The sequence below is a fragment of the Carcharodon carcharias genome, chromosome 2, assembly GCF_017639515.1.
Source record: "Carcharodon carcharias isolate sCarCar2 chromosome 2, sCarCar2.pri, whole genome shotgun sequence".
Taxonomy (NCBI): Eukaryota; Metazoa; Chordata; class Chondrichthyes; order Lamniformes; family Lamnidae; genus Carcharodon; species Carcharodon carcharias.
In genome coordinates, this window is record NC_054468.1 from 15,039,285 (window position 1) to 15,066,496 (window position 27,212).

General features: G+C 45.5%; 1 protein-coding gene across 1 annotated transcript in view; it reads right to left on the reverse strand.

Moving 5' to 3' along the window:
* The window catches only part of LOC121275348 (rho guanine nucleotide exchange factor 26-like), a 213,825-nt gene that overhangs the window by 20,340 nt on the left and 166,273 nt on the right, over positions 1-27,212 (reverse strand). Inside the window, exon 12 of the mRNA XM_041182854.1 lies at positions 5,745-5,954. Within this exon, the coding sequence (XP_041038788.1) occupies positions 5,745-5,954 (210 nt within the window). The remainder of the gene's footprint in view (positions 1-5,744; positions 5,955-27,212) is intronic.

Below are 27,212 nucleotides of genomic sequence, written 5' to 3' on the forward strand. Positions count from 1 at the left end.
AGTTGAACTTGTATAGTGTGGTCCGAGTATGTGCAGTGCACCTAATCCCCCCAGGGATGAGTTATTACAATTGCTGGTACTGATGAGACACCCTAACACTTTCTGCTCAAACCTTTTCCCAAGATTACTTGAACTAAAGCTTGCAAGTTATTTTAAAATCTTTATACTCTGGTATAATTTATACTATTTTTTGTGGGGATGTGTGGAAAAACAAAAGTGTTGCTGTGTTACAATGCAGGTCAATGCAATCTTGATTAACAGTACCTCATCTTTCAGCTGGGCATTTTAAAGCACTCTGGACTCAAAACTAATCTTAGATTCTACCCTCTGTCCCCGTTTGTTTTGTTTTTCTTTGCTGGTTTGGTTGTTACTTCTCTCATCTACTTCTTATTCCTTTTAGTTTACTTTTGGACAGCAGCCATTCAGGATATTGCCATTCACACCTCTTCTAGTCACCACTGTTTGTTTCTTTACTTGTTCCATTCCCACTCTTTTGCCTTGGCACCACGAAGCCTTTTGTTATTTAATTCCTCCTGCCCTCCAACCTACCACAGAACTTGCCATATTATTCTTTCTGCCCTGCCCCCTTTCGCTTGCTCAAAACCTATTACATTTCTAACTTTTCCCGCGTTCTGATGAAAGATTCACAGCTCTGAAACATGAGCTCTGCATTTTCTGTCTTCACTCCAGATTTCCAGCATCAGCTTTCGCGTCAACTGATCACATGTCTGATTCTAGCTTTTGGTTTGTGTTTCATAAACTCCTGAGGGTGCATTAAGCACAAAGAGAGAAAATTAAAGATTTTCCATATTACCTTTGTTATTTTTTCAAAACAGTAGCTGAATTTTGACGCACAACAGTCTATAATCATAGTGCCTGGTTTTCAATGACAGTTGAATTACCTGATGTATCTGATGCAGAGGTAGACAGAAACACATGCACACCTTGCTCACTTAAGTATATATAAAAAAACCTCATAATTAAAAAATTGATTATTGGAAGTGCTAAAATCTATCGTGCTTTGTTGAGGTTAATTCCTTAGACTTCCTTATAGCTGTGATTATTGTTATCCTCTCATGGGATGTGGGCATCACTGATTGGACCAGCATTTGTTGCCCATCCCTAATTGCCCTTGAGCTGAATGAGTGGCTTGCTAGGCCATTTCAGAGAGCAGTTAAGGGTCAACCACATTGGCTGTGGGTCTGGAGTCACGTGTAGGCCAGACCCGGTAAGGATGACAGATTTCCTTTCTTAAAGGACACTAGTGAACCAGATGGGTTTTTACACCAATCAATGAGAGTTGTCACAGTCACCATTACTGAGATTAGCTTTACATACTAGATTTATTCATTGAACTTGCATTCCATCAGCTGCCATGAACATTAACCTGGACCACTGGATTAATAGTGCAGTGACATTACCAATGCTCCACCTTATCCCCCAAAAACTGGGGTGAGAGGGACATGGAGATACCTGTCCAACATGTAAATAGCATTCTGAAACTCTTGTGCTTCTGTCTCGATCCTCAATCCGGACAGACACAGGTATCATGGAGATCAATGCTGTAATACGGGGCAAACTAGCTGAAATGAGGGAACTGAAAAGCTAACCAACCGCTTGTTGTATTTGTCACAACTCGAGGGGCCAGCTGCAAGCAGCACCTTGAATATGAAGTGCCAAGATTTATACCTTGCCTTGCCCTGTACTGCCAGAGGCTGTTAAATCACGTGCCCAATGCATCACCTTCCCCATTTCACACCCAGTCTCACTTTGGAACTTCCTCCAATTCTGATGAAAGGTCATCGTTCTGTCTCTCCATGTGTGTGTTGTGAGTTTCCGGCATTTCCTCGTTTTAATCACAGCTCCACCTTGTCTGGTTAATTACCTGATTGAACAATCTTTCTGACAGGCACCTCAGAACTGGCTTTAAACTGATGCTCTCCTATTAACTTGGGATAGTTAAAAATGTTCACACTTTTAACGAAGAGCACGTGAAATAGCACAATTTTATCAGCTACAATCACACAAAAAATTGTTACAACTCACAAGTTAATACAAAACAACTGAATGCAATTGGATAGATACTTGAAGGGAAAACAACTTGTAGGGCTATGGGGAATGGATACTCTTTCAAAGAATGGACATGGCATGATGGGCCCAAGGACCTCCTATTATGCTGTAAGATTCTATGATTCTATGAATAACAGGTGCTGTAGCTGGTCACTTCTACAGCGGCTAGAACTAGGGGTCATAGATTCAGGATAAGGGGTCAACCATTTAGGACTGAGATGAGGAGAAATTTTTTTCCCCAGAGGATTGTGAATCCTTGACCATCTCCACCTCAGAGAGGTGTGGCTCAGCTGATGAAGACATTCAAGACTGACATCGATAGATTTTGGACACTAATGGAATCAGGGGATTATGGGGATAGAATGGGTGGAGTTGAAGTCGAAGATCAGCCATGGTCTCATTGATTGGCAGACAGGTTCAAGGGACCTACTCCTGCTCCTATTTCTTTTGTGTTTTATGTTGATTTACGCTCCTCGCCTTACTATCCACTTTGGTGTCCAACACGACACCCTCATGCCCATCACTGAAACAAGTACAAGAAGTCTGGATTCTGCTATGACATGTGTGTCTTTTTCCTTCCACAACCCTGACCATAAAACTGAAGTCCATCTAAGACTCAAATACATCCCCACCTCAGTGAGCTAGTACTTGTGTTAGAAGCAAGAAACTTCTTGACTCATTTTGATCTTGCTTCCAACCTCCCTCAATATTATAAAGTATCACAAAGCATTTACAGCACAGAGATAGGCCATTTGGCCCAACTGGTCCTTGTCAGCATTTGTGCCACACGTGAGCTGCTACGCGCTATCTTTATATAATCCCATCAACATGTCCTTCTATTCCTTTATCCCTTGTGTGCTTAACTAACTTTCCTTTCTAATCCCATTCCAGGGCTTCAGCACAAAAATCCATGCTGACACTCCCAGTGAAGTACTGAGGGAGCACTGCACTGTTAGAGGTGCTGTCTTTCAGGCACGATGTTAAACCGAGGCCCCGGCTGCCTTCTCACGTGGGTGTAAAAGATCCCAAGACACTAATCCAAAGAAGAGCAAGGAGTTATCCCAGCTAAGATAAAAGCAAAATACTGCGGATGCTGGAAATCTGCAATAAAAACAGAAAATGCTGGAAAAACTCAGCAGGTTTGGCAGCATCTGTGAAGAGCAAAAAAGACTTAACGTTTCGAGTCCCTATGACTAGTTCAGAGCTTTGAAATAGAGTCATACAAACTCAAATCATTAACTCTGTTTCTCTCTCCACAGATGCTGCCAGACCTGCTGAGCTTTTCCAGTATTTTCTGAGTTATCCCTGTTGTCCTGCCCAACATTTATCATCCCTCAATTGACATCACAATAACAGATTATTTGGTTATTATCACATGGTTGTTGTGGGAGCTTGCTGTGCACAAATTTGCATTTCCTTCATTAGAACAGTCACTACTTGCCAAAAGGACTTCCTTGGCAGGAAAGTGGTATGAGATGTCTGGTAGTTGTGAATGGAAGTCTTTTTTTCCCTTCATCTTTGTCAATCTCTCCTTTGCCCCCACCTATCGCTGACTTCTATTCAGCTTCACCTGCTCCGCCCCCTTAAACAGTATATATTTCACCACATTTCTACTTCTCTTGAGCTCTGAAGAAGAGTCATACGGACTCGAAACGTTAACTCTGTCTTTCTCTTCACAGATGCTGCCAGACCTGCTGAGTTTTTCCAGCATTTTCTGTTTCTGTTTCAGATTTTCAGCATCTGCCGTATTTTGCTTTTATCTTTTTTTCCCTCTCCTTGAGTTGTTTCTGTGATAGCTCACAGGGGTCATAATGTTCAGAATCCAACGTGTTGCTCCCCTCATCTTCTCTACTTTAATTTGCAGCAAATAGCTGGCTGACTCTGAGTTGCTTCCTCGCAAAAAGTAACTGGGGGAAAAGATTGGGTTTTCTTGCCGTGCCAGTGTTTGAGTAGCACGACTTGAGTCAAACGTAGGGAGCAGTGTAACTGCAATACTCACTCATACATAGAATACCACTTTTATTGCACAACACTATTACAGTCATTGCTCCTGCTCCGTCTTATTCCAAACTCTAAATGGAAATACAGCCCTATATGTCTTACAGTCTCCCAGCGTTGTCACTGTGCTAAAATAATGGCAGTGCACCATTGTCCCTAACTCACTCTTTACACGATTTCAAAACTATGGAATTTTTTTACCCTCCTTCAACCTTCGCTTCCTCTTACAACTGTTTAAAACACCAAGTGGGATCGGAAACCTGACACCAAGGTGAAATTCAGGTTCTGACCCCGCTTGCAGTTGAAAGTCCAGCCCCAAGTGTCTTCTGGTCCAATCAAGACAGGCTCACCAATCTGATGGGGGGCAGGCTGGGACTGGGGCAGTTCACCTGACAGGGGTTTGGAAAATCAGCAGGACCTGTTCCTGTGGGGATCCCGTCTTGTCCTTGGAATACAGAATAGAATCATTTTAGAAGGAGACCATTCAACCCAACCATGCCCGTTCTGGCTCTTTGAAAGAGTCCAATTCGTCTTATTCCCTCTGCTCTTTCCCCAGGGTCCTGCAAATTTTTACTTTTCACATATATATATCCTGTAACCGCTTGACAGTTACCATTCAATCTATTTCCATCACCCTTTTAGGTGTTGCATTCCAGAACATAACAACTCACTGTACAAAAGAAATGTCTCCTCACCTCCCCTTTGCTTCTGTTGTCACTTTACCTTAAATCTGTATCCTCTGGTTACTGACCTTCCCTGCTATCCTTTTGTTTTATGATGGCAGTGGGTGAGGTGGAAGTCCAAAGGCCTTAGAGACAATGGGTCTCCTAATGACCTTCATGTGCCAAGTAGGTCTGTTGGGGCAGAGAGGAGGAACAGAGCACCTCAGAATTACAATCTTAAAGGGTCTGAGCAGAACTCACGTTGGCTGAGGGTTCCCACGGCTTCAGAGAAGGTGCCAAATCCTGGCAAATTGATCCAATTGGAGTCAACGGTATCTAGGCTTCTTCCGTCCTTCGCTAGAAAGGGACATTGCGTCTCCTGTTAATGGAGTGGTTGATTGAGGCAACTTCTACAGTGAACCAGCCCCACAACTCGGTGATAGAAGTGGTGGCCATCAGTAGCTGGGGGCCAAGCTTGTACAAGGTGAGTGAGCCCATCAGCATAAGACCATAAGACTTAGGGGCAGAAATTAGGCCATTCGGCCCATCGAGTCTGCTCCGCCATTCAATCATGGCTGATAAGTTTCTCAACCCCATTCTCCCACCTTCTCCCCGTAACCTTTGATCCCCTTACCAATCAAGAACCTATCTATCTCGGATTGCCTTTGTAACTGCAGTGCTGTGTCCTGCACTACAGCTTGCATTGTGATAGCGTCTTTATTGCAGTAAAACGCACTCCCCACCCCTTTCCCAACACAGGATTCTTCACAGAAGCATAGCTGAACAAATATGACACTGAACCAATTGAGGAAATATCAGGGCAGATGATCGAAAGCTTGGTCAAGGAAGAAGGTTTTAAAAAAAGCCTTTTAAAGTTGTAGGGCTGGAGGAGGTGGGGTGGTGGTGGTGGTGGGGGTGGGGCGGGGGGGGGTGGTGGGGGCGGTGGTGGGGGGATGGGTGTGGCCTTGTAGGATGAGGAAGTTATAAACCAAAATCCAGACGGAATGTACTCACGGTGACTCTGCTCCAAACACCATCACCACCTTCTCTCCAGCATGATTACTGAGCATGGTGAGCCGAAAGAGGTGGTTGACGGAGCTCTGCCGGGAATATAACATGCCAGACGCAGTCTTCATGGGAGATAGGTTTAGTTCCTCAGCCTCACAGGGCTCAACCTGTAGCAGATCCCTCATGGCGTAATCGGTCACACTGTAACTGTCCTCGCTGGAACACCAGAATATATTTAAAAAATCATTAAGATGCAAAAAAGCAATAAACAAAGCATAAAGTACAATTTCTTCCTCACCGCACCCCCCCCGCCCCACCATTCTCATTTCCTATTGGTCCTGAATCTCATTGAGATAGAAATTCATAGCAGCCAGTAGTCTCTCTGATGCAACATCCTATTTAGTTCCCAGTTTGATTCATTTGGCAAGACTCCCCTCTCTGACTCGTGGATTCACACCTCACCTCAGGGTTTTATATCAGGGCTGAAAGGGTTAAATTATGAGGTCAAGTTGCCTAGATTAGGGTTGAGTGTATAAGATTAAAGGGTAATCTAACTGAGATGTTTAAGGTGATTAAAGGAATTGATAGGGTAGATAGATAGGAACTATTTCTACTGGTGGGGAAGTCCAGAACAAGGGGGCACAAACTTAAAATTACAGCTATGTCGTTGATGATGGGCAGCACTTCTTCACACAATGGCTAATACAACCTAGAACTATCGCCCCAAAAGGCCATTGAGGCTGGGAAGCAATTGAAAATTTCAAAATTGAGGCAATAGTTTGTCGTTAGACAAGGATGTTGAAGATCGCAGAACCAAGGTGGGTGGGTGGAGTTAAAATACAGCTCAGCCGTGATCCAAATGAATGGGGGAGCAGGATCAAGGGACTGAATGCCTCATTCTGTTTCTATGATGGAAGGTCACGACCTGAAACATTAACTCTGTTTCTCTCTTCATAGATGCTGCCAGACCTGCCGAGCATTTCCAGCGCTTTCTGTTCTTATTTCCTCCTGTCCCTGTGTTGTCAGGCTGAAATACCTGCGCAGTATTGAAGTCACAGTCAGCTTTGTTTGGATGAGGCCCCATCTATCTCTCCATGCGCTAAAAATCTGAAGGCAGATTGTGTAGGGGGTGTCCTCCAACTAAAATGTTGGTGAGTCCCCAGCACAAACTCTATTCCCAAGACAGGGACCATATCCATCTACCTAGTCACTGTCTAGGGCAAAGCCAGAGCATGCACAACATTGCTGACCTGTTTGACCCTAACAGCACTGCCGATGTATCTAAACTACAGGACTGCAATGGCTGAAGACTGTGGCTCATCACCACTGTCTAAAGAGCAATTATGGTGGACAAAATAGGTTGGGCTCACCAGTGATGCCCACATCCCTTGTAAAATAATTTTAAAAGGTGAGCTTCCTACTCCTTGACCACAGCATTACCAGCATTGCCTACTTCCACCTCCATAACATTGGTCATCTCTACCCATCTCAGCTCATCTGCTGCAAAAACTCTCACCCAGGCCTTTGTTACCTCTAGTCTTGATTCTTGCAATGCACTCCTGGCTTGGCTCCCACCTTGCACCCTCTGTTAACTTGAGCTCATCCAAAACTTTGCTGCCTGTATCCTAACTCTCACCAAATCCCAATCACCCATTGCCCCAGCTTGCTGATCTAGATTGGATCTCTGTCCTGCAAGACCTCGATCTTAAAATTCTCGTCCTTATTTTCAAACCCCTTCATCTCCTCACCCCTCCCAATCTCCAGCAGATGAGAGGCTGGGAATTCTGAGGCTCCTGACTCCCCAAAGCCTGTTTATCATCTACAAGGCACAGGTCAGGAGTGTGATGATGGGATATTGTCCACTTGCCTAGATGAGCGCTGATCATTTGCAAATTGTGGGACCTTGCTATGTGAAAATGACCATGCTGTCCTACATAATGACAGTAACCACACCCCAGGAGTAATTCACAGGCTGTGAAGCCCTTTGAAATGTCCCGAGAATGTGAAAATAGCTACATAAATGTCACGTCTTCCTCTCTTAACCTTTAATGGAGAGAGCTACTGGCATTGGGAGACCAAGCTGTCATCAATTGTATGACTCAACTTCACAATCAAATAGATTTAAAATTAAATGGGATGGGAAGCTCAATCCTGACTGCATGTACTACAATTACACATATTGTGTATACTGCCTGTTATACTTCCTACATTATAATGTACCGACACTTCAAAAAACACTTCACTGGCTGGGAAGCACTTGGGACATCCTGAGGTAGTGAAAGGTGTTATATGAATGCAATTTGCTGTTATTGATTTTATAGATTGTTAAAATTTCATAATTTAATTTTACCCCAAGTCCCTCAGGGTAGTGTCCTAGGCACAACCATCTTCAGCTGCTTCATCAATGACCTTCCTTCCATCATAAGGTCAGAAGTGGGCATGTTCACTGATGATTGCACAATGTTCAGCACCATTCATGATTCCTCAGATATTAAAGCAGTCCATGTCCAAATGCAGCAAGACCTGGACAATATCCAGGCTTGGGCTGCCATGTGGCAAGTAACATTAGCACCACACAAGTGCCAGGCAATGACCATCTCCAACAAGAGAGAATCTAACCATCACCCCATGACATTCTTAGGCATTAGCATCACTGAATCCCCCACTATCACCATCCTGGGGGTTACCATTGACCAGAAACTGAACTGGACCAACCATATAAGTACTGTGGCTACAAGAGCAGGTCAGAGGCTGGGAATTAGGACGCAAGTAATTCACCTCCTGACTCCTTAAAGTCTGTCCAAGATCTTCAAGGAACAAGTCAGGAGTATGATGGATTACTCTCGACTTGCTGGATGAGTGCAGCTCCATCAACAGTCAAGAAGCTTGACACCATTCAGGACAGGGCAGCCCGCTTGATTGGCACCCCATCCACAAGCATTTACTCCCTCCACCGCCGACGCACAGTAGCAACAGTGTGTACCATCTACAAGATACACTGCAGGAACTCATCAAGGCTCCTTAGACAGCACCTTCCAAACCCAAGACCACTACCAACTAAATGGACAAGGGCAGCAGATACATGGGAAGACAACTACCTGGATGTTCCCCTTTAAGCCACACACCATCCTGACTTGGGAATATATCGCTGTTCCTTCAATGTTGCTGGGTCAAAATCCTGGAACTCCCTCCCTAACAGCACTGTGGGTGTACCTACACCACATGGACTGCAGCGGTTCAAGAAGGTAGCTCACCATCACCTTCTCAGAACAATTAGGGATGGGCAATAAATGCTGGCCTAGCCAGTGACGCCTACATCTCACGAATGAATTTAAAAAATAATTCTGATGAAGGGTCATTCGGACTCGAAACGTTAACTGTATCCCTCTCCACAGATGCTGTCAGACCTGCTGAGTTTTTCCAGGTATTTTTGTTTCTGTTCTAGATTTCCAGCATCCGCAGTATTTTGCTTTTATTTTAAAAAGTAATTTATTCTTTCCTGGGATGTGGGTGACGCCGGCAAGGCCAGCATTTGTTGCCCATCCCCAATTACCCTTGAACTGAATGACTTGCTGGGCCATTTCAGATGGGAGTTACAAGTCAACCACATAACTGTGGGTCTGGAGTCACATGTAGGCCAGACCAGGTAGGGACGGCAGATTTCCTTCCCTAAAGAGCATTAGTGAACTAAATGAGTTTTTACAACAATTGATAATAGTTTCATGGTCACCATTACCGAGGCTAGGTTTCAATTTCCAAATTATTTCCTGAATTCCACCAGATGACATGGTGGGGTTTGAGCATTAGTCTGGGTGTCTGGATTACTAGGCCAATGACATTGCCACTGCACCACTGTCTCCCTATAGGTGCTGCTGGAGCTGTTAGTTTTGTGTACTGCATTTGCCTTTGCTGCAGAAACCAAACTGCACCCAACTCATTTTACTTGGGGCCATCAGAAAGAAGGGTTCTTTTTCAAACGTAGACATTCTGGGTTTAAATATGGGCCGATGTTCCAGCTGAGAAATGATTGTTCCACCCACACCACTCACCCCCACCATGAACTGGCATGGAGCATTTCGCAAACTGTTTAAAAAAAAAGTGCAACCTTCATTCAGCTATTCTCACTTGTAGTTGCAACCCTTCAGCGATTCCTCTGTATGTGCAAGTTGTCTGAATTAAAGGAGCCGTTGAATGCATGGTAAAAGACAAACATTACCACAGCGATAACAAGATCTCAACAACATCATTAATTCTCTTTCTGCCATTGATCTCAGGCAACTGCTGGAATTTCCCAGAGACAAAGACAACTCCAAGAGAACAATGAACACAGACTTACCATCCACCAACCATCCCAACCCCCTACTGCAAGCTGTTTTCAATCAACACAGGTCTGTTTTATGCTCTGAAATCCTTAAGTCATTGTTAATTGGTCAAAGGGGCCCCAATTACAGGCGCCAAGGATTTGGCAGGGGACTGAGATTAGAGCTGCAGCACTCTCAACAGGAAACTACATTGAATTACAAAGAATTTTACAGCACCACTCGGCCCGACAGGACTGTGCTGGTGTTTATGTTCCACACCAGCCATTCTTACTTCCCACTCTTACCTCATCTCACCCTAAGAGGGTACCCTTCTATTTTAAAAATACCTGGAAAAACTCAGCAGGTCTGGCAGCATCTGCGGAGAGAAACACAGTTAACGTTTTGAGTCCAAATGACCCTTCAACAGAACTAAGTAAAAATAGAAAAGAGGTGAAATATAAGCTGGTTTAAGGTTGGCGAGGGGGTTTGCGGGGGGAGGGGGCGGTGTTTGGACAGGTAGAGCTGGATAGAGGGCCAGTGATAGGTGGAGATTGCCAAAAGATGTCACAGACAAAAGGACAAAGAGATGTTGAAGGTGGTGATATTATCTAAGGAATGTGTTAATTAAGGGTAGAAAGCAGGACAAGCAAGGTACAGATAGCCCTGGTGGGGGTGGGATGGGGTGAAGGGAACTGATCGAAAAAGGCTAAAAGGTAGAGATAAAACAATGGATGGAAATACATTTAAAAATAATGGAAATAGGTGGGAAAAGAAAAATCTATATAAATTATTGGAAAAAAGGGGGATCGGAAAGGGGGTGGGGATGGAGGAGAGAGTTCATGATCTAAAATTGTTGAACTCAATATTCAGTCCGGAAAGCTGTAAAGTGCCTAGTCGGAAGATGAGCTGCTGTTCCTCCAGTTTGTGTTGAGCTTCACTGGAACATTGCAGCAGGCCAAGGATGGACATGTGGGCATGAGAGCAGGGTGGTGTGTTGAAATGGCAAGCGACAGGGAGGTCTGGGTCATGCTTGCGCACAGACCGAATGTGTTCCGCAAAGCGGTCACCCTGTCTTCGTTTGCTCTCTCCAATGTAGAGGAAACCGCGTTGGGAGCAGCGAATGCAGTAGACTAAATTGAGGGAAGTGCAAGTGAAATGCTGCTTCACTTGAAAGGAATGTTTGGGCCCTTGGATGGTGAGGAGGGGGGAAGTGAAGGGGCAGGTATTGCACCTTCTGTGGTTGCATGGGAAGGTGCCGTGGGAGGGGGTTGAGGTGTAGGGGGTAATGGAGGAGTGGACCAGGGTGTCCCAGAGGGAATGATCCCTGCGGAATGCCGCCGGGGGGCTGAAGGGAAGATGTGTTTGGTGGTGGCATCGTGCTGGAGTTGGCGGAAATGGCGGAGGATGATCCTTTGAATGCAGAGGCTGGTAGGGTGATAAGTGAGGACAAGGAGGACCCTATCATGGTTCTGGGAGGGAGGGGAAGGTGTGAGGGCGGATGCGTGGGAGATAGGCCAGACATGGTTGAGGGCCCTGTCAACCACCGTGGGTGGAAAACCTTGGTTAAGGAAGAAGGAAGACATGTCAGAGGAACTGTTTTTGAAAGTGGCATCATCAGAACAGATGTGACGGAAGCGAAGGAACTGAGAGAATGGGATGGAGTCCTCACAGGAAGTGGGGTGTGAGGAGCTGTAGTCAAGGTAGCTGTGGGAGTCAGTAGGCTTGTAATGAATATTGGTGGACCAGAAATTGAGACAGAGAGGTCAAGGAAGGGAAGGGAAGTGTCAGTGATGGACCACATGAAAATGATGGAGGGGTGGAAATTGGAAGCAAAATTAATACATTTTTCCAGGTCCAGGCATTTCTGGTTGAAGATGGTTGAAAATGCTTCAGCCTTGGCTTTTGCACTGATGTACTGGGCTCCCCAATCATTGAGGATATGGATATTTTTGCAGCCTCTTCCTCTTATTAGTTGTTTAATTGTCCACCACCATTCACGACTGGAGGTGGCTGGATTGCAGAGCTTAGACCTGATCTGTTGGTTGTGGAATCATTTAGCTCTATCACTTGCTACTTCCATTGTTTGCATGTAGGCCTGCATTGTAGCTTCACCAGGTTGGCACCTCATCTTTAAGTATTCCTGGTGCTGCTCCTGGCATGCCCTCCTGCACTCTTCATTGAACCATGGTTGATCCCCTGCCTTGATGGTAATGGTAGAGTGGGGGCTATGCCAGGCCATGAGGTTACAGATTGTGTTCAAGGACAATTCTGCTGCTGCTGATGGCCCACAGTGCCTCATGGATGCCCAGTCTTGAATGGCTAGATCTGTTTGAAAGCTATCCCATTTAGCACGGTGGTAGTGCCACACAACATTATGGAGGATATACTCAGTGTGGAGGTAGGACTTCACCTTCACAAAGACTGTGCAGTGGTTACTTCGACCAGTACTGTCATGGACAGATGCATCTGCAACAAGTAGATTGGTGAGGACCAGGTCAAGTAGCTATTTCTCCCTGTTGGTTCCCTCACCACCTGCCGTAGACCCAGTCTAGTAGCTATGTCATTTAGGACTCGGCCAGCTCGGTCAGTAGTAGTGCTACTGAGCCACTCTTGAAGATGGACATTGAAGTCCCCGACCTACAGTACATTCTGCCACCCTCAGTGCTTTCTCCAAGTCATGTTCAACATGGAGGAGCAGTGATTCATAAACTGGGGGTGGTGGGGGGGGATGCGGAATAGGTGGTAATAAACAGGATGTTTCCTTGCCCATGTTTGACCTGATGCCACGAGACTTCATGGGTCCACAGTGAATGTTGAGGCCTCCCAGGGCAACTTCCTCCCGACTGTCGCACAGGGTATACCCAGAGATGGTGATGATGGTGTCTGGGACATTATCTGTAAGGTATGATTCCGTGAGTATGACTTTATCTGGCTGTTGCTCAACTAATTTGAGGCACAGCTCTCCCAATTTTGGCACAAGTCCCCAGATGTCAGCAAGGAGAGCTTTGCAGGGTCTACATTGCTGGGAGTGGCATTATTGTTCCCCGTGCTAACGTCAAATTCAAATGGTCCATCCAGTTTTATTCCTTTTTGACTTTTCTGTCGTGGTCTGGTACAACTGAGTGGCTTGCTAGGCCATTCCAGAGGGCAGTTAAGAGTCATCCACATTCTTGTGGGTCAGGAGTCACACATGGCCAGATGTGGTGAGGAGGGTAGATTCCCTCCCTAAAGAACGACAGTGAATCAGATGGATTTTTATGACAATCAGGTGTGGTTTTTTGGTACCGCTACTCAGAATCGCTTTTAATTCCAGATTTTTATTCACCAATTGAATCACATCCTTGTTTTCAAATCTGTCCTTGGCCTTGTTCCTCCCTCTCTCTCTAATTTCCTCCAGCTTCACAATGCTCTGAGATATCTGCACTCATCCAATTCTGACCTCTTGTGGATCCCCAATTTTAATCTCTACCATTGGTGGCTGTGCTATCCGCTGCCTGGGTAATAAACTCTAGATTTTGCTCCCTAAATCCCTCCTGCTCTCTCTCTCTCTCTGCTCTTTTAAGAGTCTCCCTAAAACCAACATCTTTGACTAAATGTTCGGTCATCTGTCCTAATATCTCCTGTGGTTTGTTGTCAACTTTTGTTTGAGGCACCTCGGGATGTTTTGCTACCCTAAAGATGTCATCGAAATGAAAGTTGTTAGTCTCGCTCAGCCCCAGGATTGGAAGCCAGCAGAGCTGGAGGAGTCAAAAGTGAAGAGAGGCTAAAGAATGCAGGAACTCTCAGTAAGACTTGCAGAGGAAGATCATTTTCTCTTTCAATGAGCGCCTCCCCAAGCAGTCTCTTCACCCACTGTGAGAGGCTTCCAAAACCAAAACGAATCTCCATCCAACGACCTCTCGGCTGTAACACAGCCAGGTTCAGTGAGGTCAGTGTAGATTCAGGGAGATGTGCCACCCCACTGGGAAACATTCCCCAATCAGAGGGAACATGCCCCAAAGGCAGTTTTGCCGATAGTTGACAGAAGGACCAGAGAGGAAGATGAGAAAATTTGTTTTTCATTGGAATATGCTGCCTGAAAGCAGATTCAATGATAACCTTCAAAATACTTAAAAAAGAAAAAAAATGCAGGGGCTTTGGGGAAAGAACGGAGGGATGTGGTGGGGGGATGCAGAGAGACAAATTCGGTTGCTGTTTGAAAGAGCCAAAACAAACAGGGTATTTCTGCTGTTGTAAAGCTTGATATAATCTTGATCACTATTCATCCCTTGGCTTGTAATGGCTGTGCTTAGTGCTGAAAACCAAACTAACCTGTTTCAAATTAATCCTTTCAGTTCTATTGAGACTGTATATAGTTTCTGATGAGATTGCCTCTAGGATATTTACCAAGACTTTTGTCTCTCTCTACATTCTTTGGGTGGAATCATCCCAGATTTGCATTAAGTGTGGTAGCCAGCAGGAAGGTTAATGTTTTACCTGCTGGCCCCAAAAGCGGCTTCTCACCCCATATCATCTCAATCCTGCCTCATTAATCACAAATTCCCAGGAGACACGCCGTTTCAATGGCGGGTGGGGTCTCATTTGCCCGCCAAGCCGCTGCCTCGCCTCTCCATCACGTCGGACGCCATATTTAAAGCACAGCCGCACGCACATCTCTCAGTGATTCCAACCCAGGACTGCTTCACAGAAGATAGGATGGCCCCGAAAGGCAAGAAGATGCAGCCCCCCGCCCTGGTTTAGTCATGCTGGTGTGAGCAGACACTATGGTTTAGTACAAAAACAGAATTACCTGGAAAAACTCAGCAGGTCTGGCAGCATCGGCGGAGAAGAAAAGAGTTCTAGTTCTGTCGAAGGGTCATGAGGACTCGAAACGTCAACTCTTTTCTTCTCCGCCGATGCTGCCAGACCTGCTGAGTTTTTCCAGGTAATTCTGTTTTTGTTTTGGATTTCCAGCATCCGCAGTTTTTTTGTTTTTAACTATGGTTTAGTGACCTGTCCTTAGAATGCCTTTTGACGTTGTGGAGACCCGCCATGATGTCCTCTACCCCTGCTCAGGCCGGAAGAGGGGCAGCGGCATCACCAAACCAGCGTAGGCTGTGGCGGTCGGTGCCAACGCCCTGCAAGAAAGGACAGCCACCCAGTGCCTCAAGAGGATGAACGATCTCCTCTGTTCTGCCAGGGTAAGTCACTCTTCTCATCACTCTCAACTCACACACTCGCAAACCCATCGCACATCCACAGGGCTCTCACTCGCCGACAGTTCAAGGGACATCACCGTTCACTCTCATACTCACCGACATTCTCCTCATCCTGTCCATGGGACCACTCACCACCCACACATGCCAGGCATACTTATCTGGCCTGGCAGGTGTCCTGCTTACAGTCTCTCTCCATCTCTATTCATTCAGGACAAGCTGGCATACAACAAGAGGGAGAGGTCACAGACCGGTGGAGGACTGCCTGAAATCAAGGTCCTCATGGACTTTGAAAAGACAGCCATCCACTGGCAAGGGAGGGACATTCCTGTGCTGATGGTGAGGTCAGTGATGCTCTACCAAGCGAGGATCCAGCAGGACAACATCCAACATATATGCAGATTCTCAATGTCTGATGGTGGGAAATGCAGCCCTCCATCGATGGGCTGAGCGGATGATTGCAAACTGCTTTCATGATGTTGTGAAACTGATTTTGGCCTTTCCACCATTGTTTCCGCTCACACCGGCATGACACCTGGTGCCAATGGGCAGGGAAAATTCCATCCTTTGTTTATTTGTGTGTGTGTGTGTGTGTGTTGTGATGCTTTGTCCAAGGATGTTCTCAAAGCATCCCTGAAGAAGTCAAGCATCCTCACAGACCTCATGGGAGACCCTGACTTCTAACTGACCAAAGTGGAGAAGCTTCATTCAAAAATGTACCGAATGCATCGAAAGGTTTTGTCGGGAGTGAGCAGAAGTGAAGGGGAGGTGTTGTCAGAAGGAGCGCACGCACCTCCAAATAACCCATCTATCGAACCCTTCAAGCACCATCTGCTCTGTCTGTGGTACACTCTGGATTGGACATATCAGCCATCTCAGAATCCACTGAACTGCAGTGGGTCACCCTCATTCCCGAGGGACTGTCTCGAAGAAGAGGCGAGCAATGAAAATCATTTTCTGACTGTGTGGCAGCTACTTTATCAGGCTGGCTGCGCTACTGTGGCATTGCTCGTGGGTGGTATAGGCCCCTTGGAGCAGCACATGTGATTTACCTGGTAAGAGCCATCCTCATCTGGCTTGTTTCTGAAAGTAGTGGAGTGCAGCAAGGATCAATACTGGAGCCTCAGGTACTTACAATCAATGTTAATGGCTTAGACAAAGAGGTCAACAGTAATGTAGCCAAGTTCGTTGATGATACAAAACTAGGTGGGAATGTAAGCTGTGAGGAGGACACAAAGAGGCTGCCAAAAGATACAGGCAGGTTGAGTGAGTGGGCAACATGGTAATAGAAGGAGCGTAATAGCGGCAAATATGAGGACATTCACTTTGGTAATAAGATTAGAAAAGTTGTTTATGTTTTAAAAGGCATGAAAATTTTAAGTGTAGATATTCAGAGGGACTTGGGCACTCAAACAAGAGACACAAAGTTAGCATGCAGGTACAGGAAGCAATTAGGAAGGCAAATAGCATATTGGCCTTAATTTCAGGGAGATTGGAGTACAAGAATAAAGAAGCCTTGCTACAAATGTACAGTAAGATCCTGCTTTAAGTCATTCCACTTTCACTTCAGTGGGATAATGGGACCCGTATTCATATTTAGCACTGGGGGTTTTGTTTTAAACTCATTTTGTGCCAGCTCTGACATAGGGTCACGTGATCTGATTGGTGCCGTTTTGCAGCGACCTTGCCCACTCCCTGGCCCTTCCTCTCACTGATCCTCCAGCGTGTGGCCTCTCCCGTTCCTTGACTCTTGCTCTTGCCGACTGTCCTGGTCACAGCTGACCCTTGGCTAATGGCCTCTCCTGCTCCCTGGCCCTCCTAGTTGCTGCTGACCTCTCTCTTGCCACCTCTCCAGCTTGCGGCTTACTTCCTGCAAGTTAAAGCTGCTCTTCCTGCCTCTCACTGCTCATTTCCAGAGCCCTCACTCAGAGTTAGGTTTCAGGAGACGGAAGCGGCGATCGGGAGAGACGGAATAGGAGCTTTGGGTGAGAGGGAGAGTTGGAGCGAGGAAGGGTCAGGAAGCAGGGTGCGTGGCAAGCCAGTGGTTCAATGAGCAGGATTGGCAGGGACCAGTGGGCGTGGGAGAGGCAGCAAGTGGGAGGGTAGGCGAGCAGGATCAGCAGCGAGCAGGGGGGTAAGTAGAATGAGTTCACATATTTCCTTTATTTCAAAGTTTATTTTATTTCAAAAGTAATTTATTTTACCAATATCGGAATTTAGCAAAGTAAAGCATTTCAGCTTATAGGGCATAATGTTTTAATGATGAGAAAAGTCTTACAGAGCCTAACTCTGTACCCCAGAGTGTTGTAGTTTTTTTTTGTTCATTAGATGTGGGCATCACAGGCTAGGCCAGCATTTATTGCCCATCCCTAACCCACTTAAGAGTCAACCACATTGCTATGGGTCTGAAGTCACATGGATAGACCAGGGAAGGACAACAGGTTTCCTTCCCTAAAGGGGCATTTAGTGAACCAGAAGGGTTTTAACACCAATCAACAGTGTTCATTTAGACTTTTAATTCCAGAATTTTATTGAATTCAAATTCCACTATCTACTGTGGCAGAGTTTGAATCTGGGTCCCCAGAGTATTACCCTACCACTGGATTTCTAGTCCAGCGACAATATCACCACGCCTGTTACCTATATTCAAGAATTGGATATACAGACTTTTGGTCTCTCGAGGAATCAAGTAACATGGGAGCAGGCAGGAAAGGGAGGTTGATCCCGAAGATCAGCCACGATGGTACTGAATGGCAAAACTGGCTCAAGGGGCCATGTGGTCCAGCCCTGCTCCTATTTCCTATGTTCCTTTAAGATCACCGGTGAGGTTCTTCCTGTAGCACGGGAAGGATTCAGAATTGACGCATGCTGAGGTCAATTAACATGCAAGTGCTTGCATTGTTGGAGGTGCCATCTTTCGGATGAGACATTAAATCAAGGCCCTGCCTGCCCTGTCAGGTAAGATCCCGTGCCACTATTTTGAGGAGGAACAAGGGGGTGATTGGCAAAAGGACCCAATGCAACATGAAGAGCATCTTTTTTTTTTAACATAGCGAGATGGGCTATGGGGAAAGAGCAGGGGTTGTAATGAATTGGCTAGCTCTATCAAGAGAGCTAGTTCAGACAGGACTGGCTGAATGGCTTTCTTCCATGCTGTATCATTCTACAAAGTCCTTGCATCTGAATGGAGATTAAATTTACTAAATGTGACACAGGGATTTCACAGAAAAGAAAGGGGGCAATCAGGCAGACAACTGACTGCCTTCTTCTGCCTGAAGTGCATCAAAATTGCAAGAACACATTTAAGAACATTTATGGTGTTCCCTTACTTCAGGAAGTGGGAGTGCTTCCCTCAATTCAAGTATATAACTTAGAAACATTCCCTTAAAAGAGTGAATGAATTAGGCAACTGATTTTTGATTCAGGCTGCACTGTGCAGTAATCTTCGAAACAAAACTCCCGATTTATTGTCATAACTTTGGCAAAACGCCTAAAGGTGCGAAGGCCACTGACACCATCTCTCCATGGCTTTCACAGATGTCACCCCCACACACCACACACCCCCCCGACACCCCCACACCCCATGGCTTTGTTGGTAGATGAAGAAACTGATTTTTAGAATAGCGAGAAAAAATTGGGAAAGATGTAAAACTGGCTGTTGGTTCGTACAAAATCAAAACGTGCACCCTTGTCTTTTAGAAGGTAAAGCAGAAAGACTCCAAGTGATTGGCTACACTTTCTGAGGTCCTCACTTTGGAAAGGCTTAAAAACCGTGCTTTAAGTGATATTGATTGTTTTTGGATGGTGGTTATTATAAATTGGAGCAATTCCCTAACTCCCACAATCCCGAACACATTCCATTCGGACACAGATCGAACTTATACCCCAGTGTCTAAGCGGAAAGAGGAATCTGCATTTATACAGCAGCTTCCACATCCGTGATATGTTTGAAAGCAATGAACCAATGAAGTTCTTTGATTGTGTAGTCAGTGTTACATGGCAGCTAATTTAAGCACAGCAAGCTCCAACAAACAGCAATATGATGCTGACCAGATAATCAATTTAGAGTGATGTTGGTTGAGTGATAAATATTGACCTGGACACTGGGGGATCTCCTTCGCCCTTTGTCAAAATGGTGCTGTAGGATTTGTATGCCACTTGATATGGCGTATCAGTTATATCAGTTTAACTTCTCATTCCAAAGACGGCACCTCTAACAGTGCAGCACCCCCTCAGAGCTACACTGGGAGCAAAAGCCTAGATTTTTGTGTTGAAATCCTGGAGTGGGCCTTGAATTCACAACCTCTTGCCTATAGCTGAGACGGTGTACAACACTAGTCCAATGCACATGGGGGAGGTGATGGCGTAGTGATATTGTTGCTGGGCTAGTAATCCAGAGACCCAGGGTAGCTCTCTGGGGACCTGGATTCAAATCCCACCAGAGCAGATGGAATTTGAATTAAATGAAACTCTGGAATTAAAAGTCTGATGGCAACCATGAAATGATTGTTGTAAAAACCCATCTGGTTCACTAATGCTCTTTAGGGTGACGAAATCTGCTGGTCTGGTCTATGTGTGACTCCAGAACCCACAATAATGTGGTTGGCTCTTAAATGCTCTCTGAATTAGGAATGGGCAATAAATGCTGGCCTAGCCAGTGATGCCCACATCCACTGAATGAATAAAAAAATAAGATCACTTTTGCAGTGAAACTCCTTCAATTCCCAACTGTGACTTCATATGAACATGTGTGTGCTATATATGTCCACATCCCTGGACCTATAGTTCAGTTTTTATGGTACTTTGCTCCACAGCAAACTTTTCCAACATTTTAAGTGGCTTATAAAGTGTAGCTGGAAATCATTAAGTGCCAGAGTGCAATTGTAATATAAAATTCAAAAAATCTGTAGGAACTTTCATCACTCAGATTCTGGGGTCATTTAGTGCACAGCGCAGTTTGTGAGTTTAAAATAACACAGACTTGCCATTCTTCAATGAAATTCCTGGCATCATTTTCCATTCAATTAAATTCTTCCTTGCTGCCTGGTTAACCTCTCTGCTCCATTACGCCTAAAGCAATTGAGGTGGTTTCACATTGGATGCTCTTTTGGCTGGTGTCACACTGCATTTACTCCATTACCTTATTTTGTATGGCTGGGTATGGAATAACAACTATAATTTTACACCAAGATAGTCAAGCCAGGATACTACATCAGGAGTAGCGGTATGTATCGCGGTAATACCTCCTTCGTATTTATAAGTCGGACATTGAGCCGTTACGTGTTCCATGCTCTGTTCTGGGTGATCAGAGTCGCACACTTTATAAGTTTCCATTAGTGCATCAAGTATCCGCATGTGCTGTGGTTTATACAGATGTGGGTGAGGGATGCCCATGAGCTTCATGGGAGGTTGAAACCAGGGACCTCCTGTGTCGGGTCTTTCACGAGGCGTTCATTCGTGACTTCTTGAGAGGACCATTCATTTTTCCAAGCGTCTTCAGGGCTGAAATCACATTGTCTCAGGTTGTGTGTGCGCATGGCTCCAAAACGGCTTATGTGATTTTAAGCAGAGGTGAAGGACGTTGGTCAGGTCCTGGCGGGTAGGGAGGTGTTTGTTTTCCTTGATTCTCTGAGCTTCACGGAGGTTCACTGTGATTGGTCACTGCTTTGCAATGGATTGGCTGTGGTTGGGGTGTGGGGGGAGGGGGGGGGGGGTGTTGGTTTGGTACAATGTGTGCCAGCATGGGTAGCCAGGGTGTTGAGGTTGATGTATCCGGTGATGCATCTCATCGCACTGTTCAGTTCAACATCAACCAGACAAGTGTGGCTGCTTCTGGTCCATACCAAATGATTGACTCCATTCACCTACTCGAACTGGCCAATCTAGGCTGAAGTCAGAGCAACTTCCTTTCCCCAAGTCCCACTGCTTTATCTACAGTGTCAGATGGCAGCCTGACATTTGGCTGTTGGGCGTGGCTCAGCGGTAGCTCTCTTCCCATTGAGTCAGAAGTTGACCCAATCTAGAGACTTAAGAACATAATCTAGACTCCAGTGCAAAACCGAGGGAGCACCACAGCACTGCAGGTGCCTTCTTTCAGATAGGGCATTAAATTGATATCCCATCTGCCCTCTCAGGTGGGCATAAGTCCCACGGCCCTATTTCAAAGACGAGCAGGACTCTCCCTGGAGTCCTGGCAAATATTGATCCCTCAATCAACAGCTAAAATAAAAATTATTTGGTCACATATCACATTACTGTTTGTGGGGACTTGTTTTGTTCAACTTGGCTGTCACATTTCCCACATTTTTAAAAATTCCTTCGTGGGATGTGGGCTTCACTGGCTGGGCCAGCATTTATTGCCCATCGCTAATTGCCCTTGAGAAGGTGGCAGTGCGCTGCCTTCTTGAACTGCTCCAGTCCATGTGGTGTAGGTACATCCACAGTGCTGTTAGGGAGGGCATTCCGGGATTTTGAAGGAATTGCGATGTATTTCCAAGTCAGGATGGTGAGTGACTTTGAGAGGAACTTCCAGGTGGTGGTTTTGCCATCTATCTGCAACCCTTGTCCTTCTAGGTGGTAGTGGTCGTGGGTTTGGAAGGTGCTCTCTAAGGCACTTTGGCAAGTTGCTGTAGTGCATCTTGTAGATGGTACACACTGCTGCTACTGTGCGTCGGTGGTGGAGGGAGTGAATGTTTGTGGATGTGGTGCCAATCAAGTGGGCTGCTTTGTCCCGGACGGTGTCAAGCTTCTTGAATGTTGGGGGAGCTGCAATCAACCAAGTAAGAGCGGGGTATTCCATCACACTCCTGACTTGTGCCTTGTAGATGGTGGACAGGCTTTGGGGAGTCAGGAGGTGAGTTACTTGTCACAGGATTCCCAGCCTCTGACCTGCTCTTGTAGCCACAGTATTTATATGGCTAGTCCAGTTCAGTTTCTGGTCAATGGCAACCCCCAGGATGTTGATAGTGGGGGATTCAGTGATGGCAATGCCATTGAACATCAAGAGATGATGGTTGGATTCTCTCTTCACAGAATCACACAGTGCAGAAGAGGCCCTTCAGCCCATCGAGTCTGCACCAACACGTGAGAAACACCTGACCTATCTACCTAATCCCATTTACCAGCATTTGGCCCATAGCCTTGAATGTTATGACGTGCCAAATGTTCATCCAGGTACTTTTTAAAGGATGTGAGGCAACCCTCCTCCACCACCATCCCAGGCAGTGCATTCCAGACCATCACTACCCTCTGGGTAAAAAAGTTTTTCCTCACATTCCCCCTAAACCTCATGCCCCTCACCTGAATTTATGTGCCCTCATGACTGACCCTTTAACTAAGGGGAACAGCTGCTCACTATCCACCCTGTTCACGCCCCTCATAATCTTGTACACCTCGATCAGGTCGCCCCTCAGTCTTCTCTGCTCCAATGAAAACAACTCAAGTCTATCCAACCTCTCTTCATAACTTAAATGTTTCATCCCAGGCAACATCCTGGTGAATCTCCTCTGCACCCACTCCAGTGCAATCACATCCTTCCTATAATGTGGTGACCAGAACTGCACACAGTACTCCAGTTGTGGCCTCATCAAGGTTCTATACAACTCCAACATGACCTCCCTACTTTTGTAATCTATGCCTCAATTGATAAAGGCAAGTGTCCCAAATGCCTTTTTCACCACCCCACTAATATGCCCCTCCGCCTTCCGAGATCTATGGACGCGCACGCCAATGTCCCTTTGTTCCTCAGAGCTTCCTAGTGTCATGCTGTTCATTGAATACTTCCTTGTCAAATTACTCCTTCCAAAATGTATCACCTCACACTTTTCAGGATTAAATTCCATCTGTCACTTATCTGCCCATCTGACCATCCCGTCTATATCTTCTTGTAGTCCAAGACACTCAACCTCGCTGTTAACCACCCGGCCAATCTTTGGGTCATCCACAAACTTACTAATCCTACCCCCTACATAGTCATCTATGTCATTTATAGAAATGACGAATAATAAGGGAGCCAGCACTGATTCCTGTGGTACGCCACTGGACACTGGCTTCCAGTCACTAAAGCAGCCTTCTGTCATCACCCTCTATATCCTACAACCAAGCCAATTTTGAATCCAACTTATCAAATTACCCTGTATCCCATGTGCATTTGCCTTCTTCATAAGTCTCCCATGTGGGATCTTGTCAAAGGTTTTGCTGAGATCCATATAAACTACATCAACTGCATTACCTTCATCTACACACCTGATCACCTCCTCAAAAAATTCAATCAAATTTGTTAGGCATGATCTCCCTCTGACAAAGACATGCTGACTATCCCTGATCAAACCTTGCCTCTCCAAGTGGAGATAGATTCTCTCCTTCAGAATTTTCTCCGATAGTTTCCCTACCACTGAAGTGAGACTCACTGGCCTGTAGTTCCCTGGCTTATCTCTACAACCCTTCTTAAATAGTGGAGCCACATTAGCTGTTCACCAATCCTCTGGCACCTCCCCCGTGGCCAGAGAGGAATTAAAAATTTGGATCAGAGCCCCTGCGATCTCCTCCCTTGCCTCCCTCAGCAGTCTGGGACACAAATCATCCGGACCTGGAGATTTGTCCACTTTTAAGCCTGCCAACACCTCCAATACCTTGTCACTCCCTGTATCAATTTGCTCAAGAACCTCGCAGTCTCTCTCCCAGAGTTCGATACTTTCATTCTCTTGAGTGAAGACGGATGTGAAGTAACCGTTCAACACTCTACCGATGTCCTCTGGCTCCACCCATAGATTGCCCCCTTGGTCCCTAATGGGCCCTACTCTTGTTGGAGATGCTCATTGCCTGGCACTTGTGTGACGTGAATGTTATTTGCCGCTTGTCAGCCCAAGTCTGGATATTGTCCAGGTCATGCTGTATTTGGACATGGACTGCTTCGTGAATGGTAATTCGACTGAGTCGCGATTGGTGCTGAACATTGTGCAATCATCAGTGAACATCCCCATTTCTAACCTTATGATGGAAGGAAGGTCATTGATGAAGCAGCTGAAGATGGTTGGGCCCAGGACTCTACCCTGAGGAACTCCTGCAGTGATGTCCTGGAGTTGAGATGATTGACCTCCAACAACCACAACCATCTTCCCTTGTCTTAGGAATGAGTCCAACTAGTGGACAGTTCTCCCCCTGATTCCCATTGACTCCAGTTTTGCTAGGGCTCCTTGATGCCACACTTGGTCAAATGTGGCCTTGATGTCAAGGGCAGTCACTTTCACCTCATCTCAGGAGCTCAGCTCTTTTGTCCATGTTTGAACCAAGGCTGTGAGCGGGTAGGTATCGGGAATGGTGCCCTTGGCATGACAGCAGGATTTCTGCACCCCACCTGCCTGCCTACCTGCCCCCTGGGAACCATAAAATCCAGCCCTATATGTAATGAATGTATCCTCTCTGTGCTAACTCTGGTAAGATTCGGAAATGGTAAATGCAGGCTCACTGTTAAGTTTTAAGAATAAATTAGATAGATACATGGATGGGAGAGGTCTGGAGGGTTGTGGACTAGGTGCAGGTCAATGGGACTAGCGGAATAATATTTCGGCACAGACTAGAAGGGCCGAATGGCCTCTTTTCTGTGCCGTGGTGTTCTATGGTTCTAATGAAGTTAATTAATTCCAAGATTTGAATGTTGTTCTAATACAAATACAGTGATTCTAATTCTTATGGCATTTTTAGGGACACAATATTAATTGGTATTCTGTGTTGTCGATCTCCCTCACTCTCTTCAGCCTTTGAGTCTGGATTGTCCTCCCAATGCACTGCCAGTCATTTGATTCTAAATCTAATTGATTGACAAGCTGAGTCACCCAACTGGTCTCCTGATTCCACTGGCTCTCTCTGTTACAGGTTAAGAAAGGAAGATGTGGCATTTATATAGCCACTTATTCATCCTCGGGACAATCCAAATTGCTTGGCAGCCAACAAAATAATTCCTTCGGAAGGGCGATCACTGATGTTATGCAGGAAAACACAGCTATTTTCACACAGCATGATCCCACTACTAGCGAATGAGCAGTTAAACTGTTTTTTTTAATAGTGTTGATTGAGGAAGTGATGTTGAAGCTCTTGACCGGCTGAGATCGACTGCCTCATTTCACACCTGGGATCTGTAAAGCTGAGAATGGACTCATCTATGTTACTGAAGAAAGAAAGACTTGCACTGACATAGCGTGGGAGACAGCAGTCAATTTGTGCACAGCAAGATCCCACAAATAGCAATGAGATAAATGACCAGAGAACCTTTTTCAGTAATGTTGGTTAAAGGATAAATATTGATCCTTGACAACAGGGAGTACTCCCCTTGTTTCTCTTTGTAAATAGCGCCATGGGATTTTTTGCATCTACCTGAGAGGGCAGACAGAGATTTGCTTAACTTCTCACCTGAAAAACGGCACCTCCGACAGTGCAGCACTCACTCAGTGCTAGATTTTGTGGTCAACTCTATGACCTGGAGGCGATTGTGCTACCAGCTAAGCCACGGCCAATACTTTTAGACAGTGTTAGTTTGGCTTAGTTGGTGGCACTCTCATGACTGAGTTAGAAGGTTGTAGGATGAAACCTCATCTCAGGATGTGAATACATACTCTACACTGACCTTTCAGTGCAGTGTCAAGGGGGTGTGGCTTTATTCGAAGTGTTCATTGGAGACGTTAAGCTAAGGCTCCGCCTCTGCCTTCTCTCAAGTGGCCTGAAAAGATAGGCTTGGCACCATGCGAAGTGCAGGAAACTGGTATGTTGGCTAGCGTTCTTACCTCAGCCAGTATTGCCAAAAAAAGAACATCTGTTTCTCCAGAAAAGGCTCATTATATAATCAGAAATTCTTCCTGTTTGAAAGTCTCTCTCAAGTTTAATGATTTCATAGAGGATTATGGCGCAGTGCCATTCTTTAAAGAGGAGACATGGAGTCCAACTTGACATTGGTTATACATGCCCTTAATTTTTAGCAGGAAAATGTTATCCCGGTAAGCCAGGTGGCCTTATTAAGCACCTCAGCCAAACGCAATAAGAAACAGATGCAAAAACGTTCAAAGTAGTTAAAGGGAACAAAGTGAGAGTAATGTAATGAAAGCAAGTTCTTCACCATTGGGCTAGTTTCTTTCAAGAAGACAAAGAGGATTCATGAATGATTATGTCACTGCAGAAGTTGAATTCTAAACTTTCTGAGCTTCATTCCAAGGCTGAGGTCTCAAATATATAAGATTGCTGGCTTGCTCCCAATGGGAAATACATTATAAATGTTCAGGGCCCCCTTCACAAAAAGCAGAGACTACATCCAATATTTAGCATGAGGCTCTTGCACAGTACACTGAAGTCCCAAAAGGTTGTTTTGAACAGTGGCACAACGGCAATTTGCTATCATTCGCTACATGGTAAGACCAAGTATACCACCCTGGTGAGAGCAGAAACTGGCCCAGAGACAGAAGAAGTTTCCTCTTACTCTACCTCTCCTCTCCATTCTATTGATGATTCGTATACTCCTGGTTCCTGATTTCTGCACATGGACTGTAGCAGCTTCTGAAGCTTCACCGCCCCATTCCATCATGTGACTGGATCACATCCTTTACCCAAATAGATGGGCCATCAGTCTGTGGTGCCAACAGCCATTACAGTTTTTCTCCCTCAACTCTTTCGACAACTATTCTGCCCAGAAAATAGTTAACCTGTTTGGTGATTCAAATCCAAAGGGTGGGGGGGGTGGGGTGTAATCTTGAAATTGGAGCCAGATCATTTGGAAGGAAAATCAGGAAACACTTTCTCCACAGGAAGGATAGAAGAAATCAGGGATTCTCTGTCCCTAAAATGGAAGACAATTGGAACCTTTGAGACTGAGTTCAATATATTTTTGTCAGGTCAAAGGATATGGAGCCAAGGTGGGTAAATGGAGTTGAGGTACAGATCAGCCATGATCCAACCTTAAGAGGCAGGCTTGAGAAGTCCAATGGCCTTCTCCT